General features: G+C 38.2%; 1 protein-coding gene across 3 annotated transcripts in view; it reads left to right on the top strand.

Moving 5' to 3' along the window:
• Positions 1 to 1,064: 1,064 nt before the first annotated feature.
• The window catches only part of rock2a (rho-associated, coiled-coil containing protein kinase 2a), a 70,054-nt gene continuing 51,961 nt past the window's right edge, over positions 1,065 to 19,157 (top strand). For all 3 annotated transcript variants that reach the window (XM_061895740.1, XM_061895739.1, XM_061895738.1), the window contains exon 1: positions 1,065 to 1,852. In XM_061895740.1, coding sequence (XP_061751724.1) covers positions 1,754 to 1,852 — 99 coding nt within the window. In that variant the 5' untranslated portion in view covers positions 1,065 to 1,753. The remainder of the gene's footprint in view (positions 1,853 to 19,157) is intronic.

The raw sequence follows: 19,157 nt of genomic DNA, 5'->3' as shown, positions 1-19,157 counted from the left end.
TAGAAACATTTAAGTCTCACCTTAAAACTCATTTGTATACTCTAGCCTTTAAATAGACTCCCTTTTTAGACCAGTTGATCTGCCGTTTCTTTTCTTTTTCTCCTATGTCCCACTCTCCCTTGTGGATGGGGTCCGGTCCGATCCGGTGGCCATGTACTGCTTGCCTGTGTATCGGCTGGGGACATCTCTGCGCTGCTGATCCGCCTTCGCTTGGGATGTTTTCCTGCTGGCTCTGCTGTGAACTGGACTCTCGCTGCTGTGTTGGATCCGCTTTGGACTGGACTCTCGCGACTGTGTTGGATCCATTATGGATTGAACTTTCACAGTATCATGTTAGACCCGCTCGACATCCATTGCTTTCCTCCTCTCCAAGGTTCTCATAGTCATCATTGTCACCGACGTCCCACTGGGTCATTATTGTCACCGACGTGCCACTGGGTGTGAGTTTTCCTTGCCCTTATGTGGGCCTACCGAGGATGTCGTAGTGGTTTGTGCAGCCCTTTGAGACACTAGGGATTTAGGGCTATATAAGTAAACATTGATTGATTGATTTATATATATATATATATATATATATATATATATATATATATATATATATATATTTATTTTTTTTAATTAATTTTTATTTAAGTAATTAATTCATAAATTTTTACATGCAAATATATATATATATATACATATACATATAATTATTATTTTTTAGTTTTTTATTACAATTCATACATGCAACTATGTATAAATATATATATATATATATATATATATATATATATATATATATATATATATATATATATTGATTGGATTATCCAGAGAATAGTGCTCGATACCGTGGTAGAGCACAATATGTAGGTGTCGGAAAAAAATCACAAGACTACTTCAGAGATGAAGTAGTCTTGTGATTTTTTTCCCACACCTACATATATATATATATATATATATATATATATATATATATATATATATATATATGTGTATATATGACTTCTAATAATGCTACGTTTTAGGGAGGCTAGGGTATGGGGATTGTGGGTAATGTAGTTCTTTGTGTTGTCAGTGGGAGGAGGGTGATTCCAGACGGTGTGTGTGTGTTTGTGTGTGTCAGTATGTAGATGTGATGATTCGGTGGGAGTTGCACTTTTCTCTTACCGGGAAACAACGAGGACTTTTTTTACAACACCAAACGAGAGGAAATAAGGCAAGCAGACGGCTGCAAGGAGTTGGAAAATGCAAGAAGGATTTCTGAAAGAGAGCGCGTGCCTATGAAACATTGCGCGCGGGAGAGCAGACATTGTTATCATGGCTCCTTCACCACACCGCCGACTATAAACTCTCAGCCGGACGGACGTCAGAACTTTTCTTGAATGGCGTCAATTGACGCGTTTAGTATCTGAAACGCGAGTCCAAGGCATTTCCAGACGTTCAAAAATAAGGTAAAACTGTAGGCGAGGTTATCAAGAAAACGCCCTGTTGCTGGTATATCCCTACATTCAAACTTTGTCGTCGACTTGCGGGAGTGATGAGAAGTCATGTGGAACTTTATCTTTGGCGCTTGAAATCCTAACTCTGTTCTTCCAAGTCTGTTTGCGTCGGAAAAAATTGCATCTCCTCTTTGTTGCACTCTGGGTGGGCTGTGAGCCCCGAAGACTGCTGCTGCTTAGGCCCCACCAACAACCAGGTGTCACATGTAAACCATCTGTAAAAACAGCAACCTCATTATTCCTTTTATATTACGAGGGACGCTGCAGACATGTCTCAAGGCGCCGAGAGGAGGCTGGAAGCCCGACTGAAGAAGTTGGAGGACATGATGAGAAACCCCAGGTCTGCCTTGAACCTGGAAAGTTTGCTGGTAAGTCGAGCAAAACGCATCTTCTTTATTAAAACAGTATCGTGGTGGCTGCCCCCTGCAACACTACACACTAGATCAGACCTGGGCAATTATTTTGATTCGGGTGCCAAATTTAGAGAAAAAAAAGAGTCTGGAGGCTGGCATTATTTTTTTTAGAAACACTAATACAAAACCTCTCAATAATGTCTGATTGAGTGCTAAAAACGTTATGGCAGACCGCCATAAAAAAGAAATGTATTTAAATTTTATTTTTACTGAATGAGACACCCAGATTGTACATGAAAATAAAGAATGTGGGATTTACAATATCAACTATGAACGGTAAAACACTGAAAATTGACAACATATGAACTAGGGCTGGGCGATATTGACTTTTATTTATATCTTGATATTTTTATGCCATATTGCGATATACGATATATATTACGATATTTTGCCTTGGCCTTGAATGAACACTTGATGCATATAATCACAGCAGTATGATGATTCTATGTGTCTACATTAAAATATTCTTCTTCATACATCATTAATATATGCTCATTTTAAACTTTTATGCAGGGAGGGAAATCCCAACCAAGTCAATTGACCAAAACTGTATTTATTAAATACTTTTCATTCTCTCACGGGTGACTTTTTAAATGAAAGAACAAATTAATAGTGTTGCTACCTTTTTGTAGTAACACTTCTGCTGCATACTTTGCATTGATTGATTGATACTTTTATTAGTAGATTGCACAGTACAGTACATATGCCGTACAATTGACCACTGAATGGTAACACCCGAATAAGTTTTTCAACTTGTTTAAGTCGGGCTCCACGTTAATCAATTCATGGTACAAATATATACTATCAGCATAATACAGTCATCACACAGGTTAATCATCATAGTATATACATTGAACAGCATATTGCTGTTGTCTGCTGAATATCTTCCCACTTGGAGCCAAACCACCGCCAGATGATGGACCCCCTGCTCTTTATGTTGGGCATTTATTGTTCTTCCTCCATTTGTGATAAGTTTCGCACCATCTCTCTCTTGTATTGTCACAAGCTCCGCTCGCTCGACCTGCATCAGCTAACGTTAGCCATGCTGCTACCTCTCTGATCGGCGAGAGCTATGACGCTAGACTCGCGAGAGTATGTGACGTATGTAAGAAGGTGGGCTTGTTTTCCGTATCTGTCAGAATGAGAGACGAGGAGGAGTGAGAAACGCCTGTTGTGTGATGCCCGCAGCTAAATGCAACTCGACCTGCCTCAGCGAACGTTAGCCATGCTAACGTTCGCTGAGGCAGGTCGAACGAGCGGAGCTTGTGACAATACAAGAGAGAGATGGTGCGCTAGCTCTCGGCGAGAGCATATGACGCTGGACGCGCGACAGTGTGTGACGTATGTAAGAAGGCGGGCTTATTTTACGTCTCTGTGAGAAGGACAGACGAGAAGGAGTGAGACACGCCAGTAATGTAATGCACGCAGCTTAAAGCAACGGTGTGAGAACATATAATCGAATATTACGATATAGTCGTTTTCTATATGGCACAGAGACAAACTTGCGATATAACGGTATATCGGCCAGCCCTAATATGAACGTCACACCCCATCTCCATCCACATATTTTACAATCAATAAAAATGCAACAAACACAGCAAAATATGAACTTGAAGGGTAAAAAAACCCCACCTACTATCTGATACATCACTAAGCTTTCACAGTATCATGTTAGACCCGCTCGACATCCATTGCTTTCGGTCCCCTGGGGGCGGGGGTTGCCCACATATGCGGTCTTCTCCAAGGTTTCTCATAGTCATCATTGTCACTGTCACCGACGTCCGACTGGGGTGAGTTTTCCTTGCCCTTATGTGGGCTCTACCAATGATGTCGTTGTGGTTTGTGCAGCCCTTTGAGACACTGGTGATTTAGGGCTATATAAATAATCATTGATTGATTGATAAGCTTTACAACTTTGTTGTAAAAATATCCTTCCGCGTCTGTCCCTGACACCCACATTTCTCTGTGGAAACACTCCCCACCCACACTGCTTGGTGCCTCGTCTGAGCTGCTGTGACCTAAATGACCATAGTAACTAATTAGATTACTATAGTAACTAATTAGATAACCATAGTAACTAATTAGATGACCATAGTAACTAGCATATCATGCAAAAGCACAGATTCTAACCATTGAAATACTTTGTATAGTTGAAGACTCACGGTCATTAGAAAACATCACTGCACATCATAATGGCAGCTACAGTTTCCGTCTTAAAGATCTAAAAAAAAAATTGGGGAATGACCGGCGGGCCAGATTGAAAATCTTAACGGGCCGGATGTGGCCCCCGGGCCTTAATTTGCCCAGGTCAGGACTAGATGATAGTGCCACTACCTTCATGCTCAAGGTATGTGCAATATGTCCATTATTAATGCATTTTTGTCAATCCTAACTGGTTTTAGCCCTGTATTGCAAGGGAAACCTCACCCACTTTGTCGTCTTTGTCAAACTGCATTTTCCAGTATGTCCTGTAACCAGATATCTTGCCTTTTATTTAATGGAAAAGGCAGTGTGAAAGGTGGTGTACTGTTTTACAATGGATAGGCCTGATTAATAGTTAAGACTGAATGCAGACAGTACAGTTTGGGGAGCAGAGGGGGTGGGGATGTGGTGTCTACAGATTAGGATTAATTTGTGTGAAGAATGTTCCACTCAGAGTGCGTTGACACTTGTCATTTTTCGTCAAATTTTAAAGATCGAGGACTTTTAATCATTAAACTTTTAGTTCATATATACTTTTGAGTAGATGCAGATCGGTGATAGGTTATTTGAATTAATTTTCTTAAACCTGTTTCTGCAGAAGCCTGATAAAAACAAAACAAAACAAAAAAAAGAGTCCCTAGTCCATCTGATTTGCTAGTGTGGTTCGTTTGGGTCAAGTATGAACCGAGTCCAGGAACTCTACAGAAGTCATGGGTAAATCAAGCATTAAAGCCGGCTATGCAACGGCTCAAAAGATAGGACATGATGTCAACATCATTGCTCAGGCGGTAATGCAGTCGTCTCCCAACCTAACTTTTGCTTGTTTGATTCTCAGTTAAAACCGTGACCATTTCGAAGTATCCTCGGTTAAGATACAGAACCCTAATTGCTACTGATGCTGCGTCATCAGTAGGTGAACGTGGTGACTGTGTCAAAGTGCTTTGAGTGTGCTAGAGGTTAAAAAGTGCAGTGAAAAAACATTTTTAGGAGGTAAATGTAAGACCAGAAGTGTAAATACCGTGGTAAAACATACCTGGCTCATTCAAACAAAGTTATCATGTTGATCATTAATTACCGTTCTGTGAAGCAATTAGAAAAGCAGTTTTCTTGCAACACATTTCTAAGAAACCTTAACGTCTAAACGTCTTTACATAATCGACAGTATTTTTCGGACTAAAAATAGCACCGGATTATAAAATGCACCCACTAAATCTGTGAATAAATTTTTTTTCTCCATATATTAACCACTTATATGCGCCGCTGATATATATTGGTTGTGAAATGGGATATTAACATAAAAAGATTTTGCAAATGTTAATTTACATATCTTAATTGTTTCCAAACGATGCCCGTAACTCGGCAATAAAACGACTGATCAAACAAAACCGAAAATCATTGATGTCTTTATTCATCCTTTAAGATGAATAAGATTTTCTCCTTTTTTTCAACATGTTTATCGGGATTCCTCCTCCTTGTACTTTGTGAACACTTTGAATTTGAAAAGTTTCTTTAAGTGGATCGTTTTAGTTCATTGTTTGATATCTTTGCTTAATCTATTCAATAATTTAGCCGTTATTTAGGAAAACTCCATAGATTGGCCACACATTGTATAAACGTCAGGGTTCAAAGCTTTTCGAAAAAGTAGTGGTTTATAAAAATACGTTTTTATTTACATGAGAACAAATTAAAGTATAATTATATATTGTAGCCTCCAGAATAAGTCACACAAAGTCTGATGCTATTTTGAACTTTTCGTGCCAATTATATGATAACAAATGGCACAATTCCAACAGGTTTTGCCTCCTATGCAAACACTTGTGTCCCCGGGCTTCCCCAGACACACAACAACACTTCCTCTTTCTCCGCCAATCTGCAGCGCTTTCTGGAGCAGACGGTTTATTTGTGACCATGGAAAAAATTACTGAAGTGAATTATATTTATGTAGCGATTTTCTCTAGAGACTTAAAGTGTTTTACATAGTCAAACCCGTTATCTACATTTAAACCAGTGTGGGTGGCACTGGGAGCAGGTGGGTAAAGCGTCTTGCTCAATGACACAACAGCGGTGACTAGAATGGCGGAAGCGGGGGTTGAACCTGCAACCCTCAAATTGCCGGCACATCAGCTCTACCAACCGAGCCACACCGCCGCACGGTAAAGAAAAATTTAAAATCGAAACCACAGGAACATAAAACATTACCACCAGCAGATTGTTACATTATGAATGGATATACATAACCTGCTATGTATCTACTGTTGTCTAGTGCAGTGGTTCTCAACCTTTTTTCAGTGACGTACCCCCTGTGAACAGTTTTTTTTAATTAAAGAACCCCCTAATCAGAGCAAAGTATTTTTGGTTGAAAAAAAGAGATAAAGCGGTAAAATACAGCACTATGTCAGCAGTTTCTGATTTATTAAATTGTATAACAGTGCAAAATATTGCTCATTTGTAGTGGTCTTTCTTGAACTATTTGGAAAAAAATATATAAAAATAACTACAAACTTTTTGAAGAATAAACAAGTGATTCAATTATAAATAAAGATTTCTACACATAAAAGTAATCATCAACTTAAAGTGCCTTTGGTGATTGTAATAGAGATCCATCTGGATTCATGAACTTCATTCTAAACATTTCTTCTCAAAAAAATAAATCTTTAACAATATTTATGGAACATGTCCACAAAAAATCTGGCTGTCAACACTGAATATTGCATTGTTGTATTTTTTTTCACAGTTTATGAACTTACATTCATACTTTGTTGAAGTTTTATTAAAAAAATATATTTATAAAGGATTTTTGAACTGTTGCTATTTACAGAATATTTAAAAAAAAAAGTACCCCCAGGGGTACGCGTACTCCCATTTGAGAACCGCTAGTGAAGCACCGAAAACTCAGCCACCAAAAGAAGACTGACCACTGAAAACAGCGCTGCCGAAACCAGATTGAAACAAGATGCAAACATTTTCCAGACCGTAAGCAGCAATACTGGGAATGGGACATAATTTTAATATACTCAGATATACCCACAAACAAACATATCTGGACAATATGTGCAAGTTTTAAGACGACAGTGGCGTTTTTAAGGAGAGAAAGTCCAACTCGAGCAGCAGCGCCGAGCAAGTGTGACATCATACTAGCTGCAGCTCTCTTATCGTCGGGCACATCAAGGAACAGAAGTAGAGTCTCTAAACATGAGTACAGTCTATGATATCAACAGAAAAATAGGCAACATTTTTCGTTAGTCGTTGATAATAAGAAATCATTGAACAATTCTCAACAAAGTATAATAAGCAGCAACAATTGCAAATATGGCAAAACGATACAAAAATATCTGTCAATACTAATTCATAATAACAGATTTGTTTTTAAATATATGCACGTATATTTTTTAGCCTTTTTAAAGAAAATCATATCGTCATTGCCCGATTGTAGCTGAGATAGGCGCCAGCGACCCCAAAAAGGGAATAAGCGGTAGAAAATGGATGAATGGATTGCAAATTAAGCGATGACCATGCCTAACCACAGGTATCTTGGCAATCTAACGGAAACCCTGTAGATTTATGGTAAATTATGTTAACACTATCAAGAAATGATGTTTGATTGCACTACAAACATGACGCTACTACCAAGAATGTATCAAGGCAAATGCAGGGCCGAAGCAAAGAAAGACCGGCTGGAGAGTTTTTTTCCGAAGGAATTAGCATGAAACTGCAAACTATCAAGCTGGTGGCTTTTTATTTCTGATAGCTAACATTAACATTATAATTTTGATTTGAGCATCGAAAGCTACTTGCTAGTTCAGCAGACACAGAGCCAAGGCAGCATTGGTAGAAAATTCCTCATCATCTTTGAGCGAATGAAAGCCGGGGCAATGTTGATCCTGACTGTCTTTTTATCCGGGTAGGCTCTGTTTTTCTTCTTTTTTCTCCTCAGGCAAAATATTTTGTTTCTTTGGTTGTTTTGGAGCTTTGGCCATGATAGCAGTAATTGCACGTAAGTGTTTGCATCGACTTCTGTCTTTTTAATGAATGGGAAAGGAGGAGTGACGTATGCCGTAAAGTAAGTCAACACATTTGTAGTTGACACAATGTCATTTCTGTCTTAAAAAGCACCACCTTACCCTTTTAACGGGCCTCATCCAATTTCGGGCCCCTTATGCTGGCTGTCCTCCAACCCCTACACAAACACACACAGGGCTTAAGACCCCTTTGCTCAAATCCTTTATGACATTTAATAATAATAATACTTGCTCTAGTGGTGTTTATTTCCTGCTCGCGAGTTAGGGTGGTGGAGGAGATGTGTGTTTGAGACAAAAGTTTAGTGGGAAGCATGCTTGAGGGCGGGGGTCGACAACCCGCGACTCTGGAGCCGCATGCGGCTCTTTAGCGCCGCCCTAGTGGCTCTCTGGAGCTTTTTCCAAAAATATGAAAAGTGAAAAATGAGAGGGGAAAAAAAAACATATTTTTTGTTTAAATATGGTTTCTGTAGAAGGACAAACAAAAACCATCCTAATTGTTATGAAGCACTAAACATGCTTCATTGATTAGAGTATTGGGGTGGCAGTGGCGGCGGCGATGAACAAGAAGAACGTGGAGTTGGAATATAATTACAACACTTTATGCACATATTTACAGTGGGGCAAAAAAGTATTTAGTCAGCCACCGGTTGTGCAAGTTCTCCTACTTAAAATGATGACAGAGGTCTGTAATTTTCATCATAAGTACACTTCAACTTTGAGAGACAGAATGTGAAAAAAAAATCCAGGAATTTACATTGTAAGAATTTATTTGTAAATTATGGTGGAAAATAAGTATTTGGTCAACCATTCAAAGCTCTCACTGATGGAAGGAGGTTTTGGCTCAAAATCTCACGATACATGGCCCCATTCATTCTTTCCTTAACACGGATCAATCCTCCTGTCCCCATAGCAGAAAAACAGCCCCAAAGCATGATGTTTCCACCCCCATGCTTCACAGTAGTTATGGTGTTCTTGGGATGCAACTCAGTATTCTTCTTCCTCCAAACACGACGAGTTGAGTTTATACCAAAAAGTTCTATTTTGGTTTCATCTGACATCCTCCCAATCCTCTGCTGTATCATCCATGTATCCATTTTGGTATAAACCCAACTCGTCGTGTTTGGAGGAATTCCAGGATTTTTTTTTTTCACATTCTGTCTCTCACAGTTGAAGTGTACCTATGATGAAAATTACACACCTCTGTCATCATTTTAAGTGGGAGAACTTGCACAATCGGTGGCTGACTAAATACTTTTTTGCCCCACTGTACATACATATTTATATAATATTTACATATTTAACTACAAGGTCGATTCACAGACAAAGTCCCATTGCTTTTATGAGCGGTCGAGCGAGTCAAAAGCCCCCCCCCCAAAAAATATATATTTTTTAAAATATGTATTTATGTTTTTTTTATTTTATTTGTGGCGGCCGTAATTCTTTCGTGGCGGGCCGCCACAAACAAATGAATGTGTGGGAAACCCTGATCTTATTAGGGCTGGGCGATATGGCCTTTTTTGATATCTCGCGATACACAATATATATCTCGATATTTGTCCTTTAGCCTTGAATTAACACTTGATACATATAATCACAGCATTATGATGATTCTAGGTGTCTACATTAAAACATTCTTGTTTATTAATATATGCTCATTTTAAACTTTCATGCAGAGAAGGAAGTAACAACTAAATCAATTGACCAAAACTGTATTTATTAAACAGTTATTAAGCAGTGGCACAAACATTCATGTCATTTCCAAAACAGAAAGTGCAAGATTGTCGGAGAAATTTTAAAAAAAGCTATTAGTGCACTTTAGTGCATGATTTCACTAAGATGACATATCAAAATAACACAAAATTAAAGTGCACTTTTTGTACAGAACTCCACTACAACAGTTTAAAACAAATTTAGTGCACTTTTGTGCATGATGTCACACAATATTTCAATAGCTGTCAAATAAAAATGAGCTGCTCAATAGGAAATCAAATAGTGTATGTCCTTTGCAATGTGGTAGTTTACTGCGGAGTGCGGACATTATCTTCTTTTTTTGTAGATTTTTTTTTCATACGGTGTTGATTTGGAAATTGTTGCTTCAGCATTTTGTGGATGTGGCACAGAACGGAGATGTTGACATGCGGTTTCAAGCACTCTTCATTCTCTAGCGGGTGACTTTTCAAATGATGCTACATATTAACAGTAAAGCTACTTTTGGTAGCAACGCTTGTGCACCACACTTGACAAATTAAAGTTGTCTGTTCGACATCATCCCCCTCAAAGCCAAAGCACTGCCAGACGATGGACCCCCTGCTGTTTTTCCTCGGAATTAATTCTTTCTTCATTTGTGACCACATTCGCACCTTCTTTCTCTCGTATTACCACTCGCACGCCTCCGCTAGCATCACAACTAACGTTACCCATGCTGCTACCTCTCTGCTCCGCAATGGCGTAAACGTATGTGACGTATGACGTGACAGTATGTGACGTATGTAAGAAAGTGCGCTTGCTATCTGTGAGAAGGAGACACAAGGAGTAGTGGGAAGAGCCTGTAGTGTAATGCCTGCAGCTAAAAGCAACTGCGTGAGTACATATACTCAAATATCACAATATAGTAATTTTCTATATCGCACAGAGACAAACCTGCAATATATCGCGTATATCGATATATCGCCCAGCCCTACATCTTATGGCATTTTTTTTCTTTATATACAAACTAAACCGACTCATCTGTGCATCTGCTAGATGTCGCTCAGTAGTACAAGTGCAATAAATGAACCACAATTAATTAATTCATTACTAGGCATGGGCAGATAATAAATCAATTAATCAAACAATGAATGCTATAACATTGCAGGCATCGATGAAATACAACGTCTCTGTGTTTTCTCCATCTCTCGCTTTCAAATTGGATGAAAGATAGTTCATGAGCGGAGTAAGCCCTCTTGTCAGTCATCTACTATCTTTTTCCTTTTGAGTGGAAGTGGGACTACTATCTTCCAACAGCGACAGAGCCTCGCTAGTAACAAAATTCAGGAGAAAATAATATGAGAATTATTTTGTCTTCAAACCAAAGAAGCAAGATTAGCTAATCCACACAGAACGAACAAACTGGTATGCAGAAATAGTTGGAGAGTTATGGCAAAAAAATCCCACCTGACCCAGTTTTTCCTGCTCGGAAAAAACTGAACTACAAAATCTTCAATATTTATTTAAGTGCTATCTTTGCTGAGTTCATTTTTATTTTTAATCGTTTGACATTTATTTAGTATAATCAAAAGTTCTTGACCTTTCATTTACAATTGTAAAAATACACATGCACCGAAGAAAACTCTCCATTGCAACACTGCTGTGATATTTACTCATTGAGAAATGTTTCTCTGCTTGCGTCAAGCCTGGTCAATGTCCCGCCCCCAATAGCCATATACCCCACCGCGATTGGTAGGTTAATCCAGTTCTGCACACAACACTGTAAAGAGCCATTCATGTAAAACTTACAGGCCGCACTAACATTAAACATTCCTATTAAGGTGGGGGATGTGAAACATCATCTTGGGGGAGGTAATAGGCCCGCGGGTTGGAGACCACAGCTTTAGATCCTACTCCAGAGGATGGATGGCACATTGACGCTTTTCCGCCACATTTTTTTTTAAATCTGTGAGTCAAAGTTACTTGCTATGTGTGATAAACTGTTGAAAAAACCCAAAACATTCCTTTCCAACCTCTCTGTAATTTGTCACCTTTTGAAATCTTGTCTTTTTTTCTATTTAGTTTTAGGTGATCTATATCTGATATGAAGTTGTCTGTTTACTGAAAACTAAGGCATTTGCACACACTCAAAATGCAGGTAAACAACAAAACACTGTTTCAAAAACGTAACATAAATGAACAGAGTAAACATACAGATACGTTACATAATGTTTAGTTTGGCCTGGATAAAAGCATGTTCCTGCATGGGTGAAAAAAAAAGGGAATTGTGCCACTTGAACCATTTTGTGTAAATCTAGCCAAAAATATCATTGGAGAATTTTGGCACCACCAAAGTACAATAACTTTTGCCGCTACTTTAGTATAGTTTTCCGCTTATTGCTTGTAACTTGAACTATGTTGTGAAACTTCTTTAATTTTGCATAGCTATATGTTTTACTAGTGAAATGTCACATAAACCTGTGTAAAGTCAACACAAGTCTTGGACTTCCTGAATTGAAAGGAGTGCAAGCGGGAGAAAGTATTTTGGGTATTTAAAAAAAGTTCAGTTGATTGCAAGTCACATAGATTGTCTCCTGAAGGAAATGATCTCATTGGGTAAATAGTTGGCAACTACATATAGGACTCAAAGTCCCTGCAAGGGACTGCACTTTCCCCTTTCAGTTTCTAGCCTTATCTCTTATTATCTGCCTCACTTATAGTCTGCAGCTTGAAAGTCCTTTTAGGTCTGATGGACACAACGCAGGGATAAATGTGTCTTCAATCTAAACACTTTTTATCCCACTTCAGATTTTGTGTAAGATAGGTTTTTGTCTAATATCAGTTTGTACAATGATTTCCCAATAGTCATAAAGGAACATAATGCGTTTGGTTTACATTAGTTGTTTATTCAATACATATCTGTCCCTGTCCCCAATATCCCTTGCTGCTCGTATGGTCCTCTCCCCTCTTCCTTTTCTCCCTATTTTGGCCACGCTAATGTTAATGTCGTTGCCTATTCCATCATTTCCTGTCCCCTTTTTGTTTGACTTTTTGCCCTTTTCCACTTCCCATATTGAGCAATTTATTTTGAATGTGTGGATCTTCAAATAAGTGGGGATAACCCCTGTGTCTTTTTTTCCTGTCTTCAACCTGATAGTAAAACCTAAGCGTCCGCTTTGTCTCTGGAGTGCAGTTGAGTTGCTCCTAGGCAAGCAACAACAGTACCGGTATCAGTATGCGAGCTGGAAAGAAACACTGCCTTATAAGGCACTTGGGATGGTGGCCCAGGCCAATTTTTTTCTTTTTTGCAAAACAAGCCAGTCTCTCTACTCAGCACCTACCCTGCAAAGACGGCTAGGCCTCTTTGTGGCCTTTTTTTGGTTTGTTGCTCCACTTCAGTGAAGAAGACCCATCATGTGTTAGATTTCCAAGTCCGCAATGGCTTCAAAGTATCAAACTCCACCTCAGATATGTAACTTCATGCCTTGGACAGAAATAGAAAAGTTGATTGTGGTTTTCTCTTTCTATTAGAGCAAATCACCAAGAACCAATCATTGTTGTAATTATTTCTAATATCGCTGGAAAATGCAAAGCGTGACAGAGACTGTTATGTTTTTGACTGCCTTTGTACAGTACGTACAGTATGTATACAATGTATAATTGTTACCAGCATAACTTAAAAACAGTTTTACCGATTTCTGAAAAACGTTGTGTAGTAGTATAGCATTGGATTCCTACATTTTGGTCAAGATTGCAGAGTTTGTAAATTATTCAAAAAAAAAATATCTGAAATGCATCTGGGAACGTTACCGACTTATAACTCTTGATATCACTCAACAAATATTTTTTGGATAAAGTATAGGAATCTATTCCATTGCATAGTTTTTCTGTTCCTATCTACTTTTTGCAGGAAGATTTAAACCTCTTTTGTACTCAGACATTTCGCATGTTGCTTGCTATCAACAGCCATCGTGGCTTGGTTGACCACCACTGGTTTTCACTTCTGGGAAGAAGTCACGTGTTTGAATACAAGCAATACCAATATACTTTTGGCAGATCATATATATTGACAATCCTTCACACTCACATTAATACCTATTGATAGTCTAGATCAGGGGTCCCTACATTTTTTTTTAACTCGGGGGGCTACATTGAGTTAAAGGAATTTGGCTGGGGACTGGGCTACCTACACTGCATCCCGAAAGTATGTACAATACTTCAATTTTTCTACATTTTGTTATGTTACAGCCTTATCCCAAAATGTAATAAATAAATTTTTGTCCTTAAAATTCAACACACAATCCCCTATAATGACAATATAAAAACATTTTTTTAGAGGTTTTTTCAAATTTAACAAAAATAAAAAACTAAGAAATCACATGTACATAAGTACTCACAGCCTTTGTGCAAAACTCTGTTGGTGCACCTTTGGCAGCAATTACAGCCTCAAGTATTTTTGAATACGATGCCACAAGCTTGGCACACCTACCTTTTGGCTGTTTTGCCTATTCCTCTTTGCAACACCTTTCAAGCTCCATCACAGCCATTTTCAGATCTCTCAAGAGATGTTCAATGGGATTCTGGAGCAGGTTTTTATCCAGGGTGTCTCTTTACATTACTGCTTTCATCTTTCCCTATATCCTTACTAGTCTCCCAGTTACTGCTGCTGAAAAGCATCCCCACAGCATGATGCCACCACCACCATGCTTCACTGTATTGATCATATTGGCCTGGTGAAAGAGTTCGGTCTTTGTCTCATCAGACCAGAAAATTATTTTTCTCATGATCTGAGAGTCCAGATTTGTGCCTCGAGACAATCCTGTCTCGGAGGTCTACAGACAATTACTTCGACTTCATGCTTGGTTTGTGCTCTGCTATGCACTGTCAAGTGTGGGACATTATATATCGACGTGTGTTTTTTTCCAAATCATGTCCAATCAACTTAATTTACCACAGGTAGACTCCAATTAAGCTGTAGGAAAATCTCAAGGATGATCAGTTGAACCAGTATGCACCTAATGTCACTTTTGAGCTTCATTGCAAAGGCTGTAAATACTAATTGTATGTGTGATTTATTTTGTATTTTTTTTAATTTTTTGGGATAAATTTGCAAATACTGTAGCTCTGAACAACTTTTTCACGTGGTGTGTTGACTGGTTTGTTGCTTTTTTTCTTGTCCCTACAATTTCCCCCTTTGTCTTCTTTTTTTAATTTTCTTTTATCCCATCCTATGCCAAACACTAAATATATCCAAACATTTAATTAAGTTACATACAAAAAAGGCAACAACAGAAGAATCCCACACTTCTCTTTTGCAAAGTAAATCTGTAGAGCAGATATGGGCATCTACATCAACAATTTATACGTGTATGTGTACATATATATATATACATATATATATATATATATATATATATATATATATATATATATATATATATATATATATATATACACACATATACAAACCCTGTTTTCATATGAGTTGGGAAATTGTGTTAGATGTAAATATAAACAGAATAAAATGATTTGCAAATCCTTTTCAACCCATATTCAATTGAATGCACTACAAAGACAAGATATTTGATGTTCAACCTCATAAATTATTTATTTTTTTCAAATAAGAATTAACTTAGAATTTCATGGCTGCAACACGTGCCAATGTAGTTGGGAAAGGGCATGTTCACCACTGTGTTTCGTTACCTTTTCTTTTAACAACACTCAATAAACCTTTGGGAACTAAGGAGACACATTTTTGAATTTTTTAAGGTGGAATTGTTTCCCATTCTTGTTTTATGTACAGCTTAAGTTGTTCAACAGTCCGGGGTCTCCGTTGTGGTATTTTAGGCTTCATAATGCGCCACACATTTTCAATGGGAGACAGGTCTGTACCTGCATTATTTTACTATGAAGCCACGTCTGTTGTAACAAGTGACTTGACATTGTCTTGCTGAAATAAGCAAAGGCGTCCATGATAACGTTGCTTGGATGGCAACATATGTGGCTCCAAAACCTGTATGTACCTTTCAGCATTAATGGTGCCTTGACAGATGTGTAAGTTACCCACGCCTTGGGCACTAATGCACCCCCATACCATCACGGATGCTGGCTTTTGAACTTTGCAACTCAAAACCCGGGAAGTTGGCACGTTGTGTAATTTCTAAATAAAAACAATGATTTACAAATTTTTTTCAACTTATATTCAATTGAATAGACTGCCAAGACAAGATCCTAAGTATCTTGTCTTGGCTGTCTATTCAATTGTATGTAGGTTGAAAATGATCTGCAAATCAATGTATTCTGTTTTTATTTACAAATTACACAACCTGCCAACTTCACTGGTTTTGAGTTTTGTACACATGTATGTATGTGTGTGTATATATATATATATATATATATATATATATATATATATATATATATATATATATATATATATGTATGTGTACAAAACTACCGGAATTTCGCGTCCTTTCTGATTTCAATGCGTGAAAATACACAAAAAGTGCGTTAACGCCAACACTGATACATATATACACACACATACATATACTGTGTATATATACATCAGTGTTGGCGTTAATGCAGTTTTTGTGTATTTTTACGCATTGAAATCAGAAAGGCCGCGAAATTCCGGAAGTCAGCGCGTCCCATGGACACAGATTTTTTCTTTAACCGATTCTCACTTTCCGCCGGTGTTTTGTTTATATTTGCTGAGTCAAATTATTAATTATTAATTATTGGTTGACTTCAAAGTAAGCCATTTTCTGGTACAATTTCTAAAAAATGTTGATTCGCTGAAGGTTTTATCGATCACAAATACTGAATTTCCAGTAATAGGACTCCCGCGTGTTACTGTTTTCGTCATGGTGAGCAATAAACCCAAGAAGAGAAGCATCAACGAAAGGTGGTTTCAGGAGCCACTATTCAGCAAATGGCTCACTTATGAAGATAGAAAGATGTTTTGCGATCTGGTAACAAATAAAGGAAGAATTAATTCCCAAGAAAAACAGCAGGGGGTCCATCGTCTGGTGGTGGTTTGGTTTCAAGTGGGAATAAGTCGAACAGACAACCGTAATTTGTTGAGTCTGGGGCAAAAGCGTTGCTACAAAAAGTAGCATTACTGCTAATCTGTAGCATCATTTGAAAAGTCACTTGCTACAGAATGAAGAGTGCTTAGTCTGACATGGCCTAAAAATATCGAGATATTAAAAAAGGCCATTTACAAGTGTGTACAGTACAGGCCAAAAGTTTGGACACACCTTCTCATTCAATGCGTTTTTTTAATTTTCATGACCATTTACATTTTAGATGGTCACTGAAGGCATCCAAACTATGACACCTGTAAAGTGAAAACCCTTTCAGATGACTACCTCTTGAAGCCCATCGAGAGAATGCCAAGAGTGTGCAAAACTGTAATTAGAGCAAAGGGTGGCTATTTTGAAGAAACTAGAGTATAAAGTATGTTTTCAGTTATTTCACCTTTTTTTTTAAGTACAAAGACATGCACCTGGGGATAGGTTGATTGGCAACACTAAATTGGCCCTAGTGTGTGAATGTGAGTGTGAATGTTGTCTGTCTATCTGTGTTGGCCCTGCGATGAGGTGGCGACTTGTCCAGGGTGTACCCCGCCTTCCGCCCGATTGTAGCTGAGATAGGCGCCAGCGCCCCCCGCGACCCCAAAAGGGAATAAGCGGTGGGAAATGGATGGATGGATGGATGTTAAGTACATAACTCCATATGAGTTTATTCATAGTTCTGATGCCTTCAGTGACAATCTACAATGTAAATAGTCATGAAAATAAAGAAAATGCAGCAACCCCCGCGATCCCAAAAAAGATAAGTGGTAGAAAATGGGTGGATGGATGGATGGATGGGCATTGAATGAGAAGGTGTGTCCAAACATTTGGCCTGTACTTTATATAGATGATACGTTTTTCATTTGGGAAATAAATACACTATATAATGTTCACTATTCATTCAAGTTAAATGTTTGCTCACGGAGATGAGTCCATTTAATTTTTTTTGTTCCTTTATTTAAGGTATTAATTTTTATGGTTTGTTTATTTAGGGTAACTAAAATGTATTTACCTTTCTAATTCCAGAACAATGGTAACTATTTTACAGTAATGAGAAATACAAGTTTGTCATTTTAAATAGTTACTTGCATTATTATTATTATTATTAATAAATATAGTATTGTGATTGCATTAGTGCATAATTCGGGAACAAAATAATGCTGACAATAATATTGTTGATCCGCAAAAATTTGTGGCAAATTATTGGCCCAGGCTTACTCATTACGCACAACTAACATCAGATGCTCAGATCGCTGTAGCACTGTAGAGTTTAGTCTAATAATCACCTCAACCAATGCATACAGTATACATGTGTTTGCGTAAGAAAAACAATTGCATGTGTGTGGGAGGTTATGTCTCACCAGCAGGTCGAGATGGGCTGATAAGATAAAGCCAGATGGAGAGTGTTGTGCGTGGGAGCCTCCTGTCCTCTGCTCTGCGCACTCACACCCTCATTTATAACTAAAAATACACTATAAGACAAAAGTGGCAAACTGTTTATCACGCTCACGAGATAACATTTCCAAACCCAGGAACATTAAAACAGTAAATGTTTGATGCAGATGTTGTCATCTGCATGATTAACCAGATTTGCGCTGCAATTTTTAATATATCTATTAAGTGACAAACCCTGCAGCTTGAGAGGCAGGGTGAAGCAATACTATGTTACAGTGGTAGATGTCTGTTTGGTAGTCAAACACCACCTCAAATATCAGTGTTTTGCTACAACATAACAAAACAAAAAAATACGGTTTGAAGAGACAAAACAAAAAAACCATGTCACACTGAAAGAGACAGATTAATAAACAGCCACAATGTTGGAAACAAGAGTCTACTTCATTGACTTCTAAAGATGTAACTGTTGGCCATGAAAAGGGAGAGGTAGCAGACCGCTGCAACAAAGTGGACTGTGGAATCCAGAGCAAAGGCATAGGAACAGAGGAAGCTTGCATGTGTTTTTGTTTGTTTTCATGCCATGTCTGGTCCACTGTTACAATCACACGCAATGAGGAATGTATGATGAGTAGGTCCTGGGTTCGATTACTGGGCATAGGATTACTACTATGTGGAGTTTGCATGTTCTCCTTGTGACTGTTAAAGTTAAAGTACCAATGATTGTCACACTTACACTCGGTGTGGTGAAATTTGTCTTCTGTATTTGACCCATCCCCTTGATCACCCCCTGGGCAGTGAAGGGAGCAGTGGGCAGCAGCGGTGATTTATCCCCCAATTCCAACCCCTTGATGCTGAGTGCCAAGCAGGGAGTTAATGGGT

This window comes from Nerophis ophidion, linkage group LG03, assembly GCF_033978795.1.
Source record: "Nerophis ophidion isolate RoL-2023_Sa linkage group LG03, RoL_Noph_v1.0, whole genome shotgun sequence".
In the NCBI taxonomy this organism is placed as follows: Eukaryota; Metazoa; Chordata; class Actinopteri; order Syngnathiformes; family Syngnathidae; genus Nerophis; species Nerophis ophidion.
The sequence above is the reverse complement of the archived record's forward strand: the minus strand, read 5'-3'. Positions and strand labels throughout refer to the sequence as shown.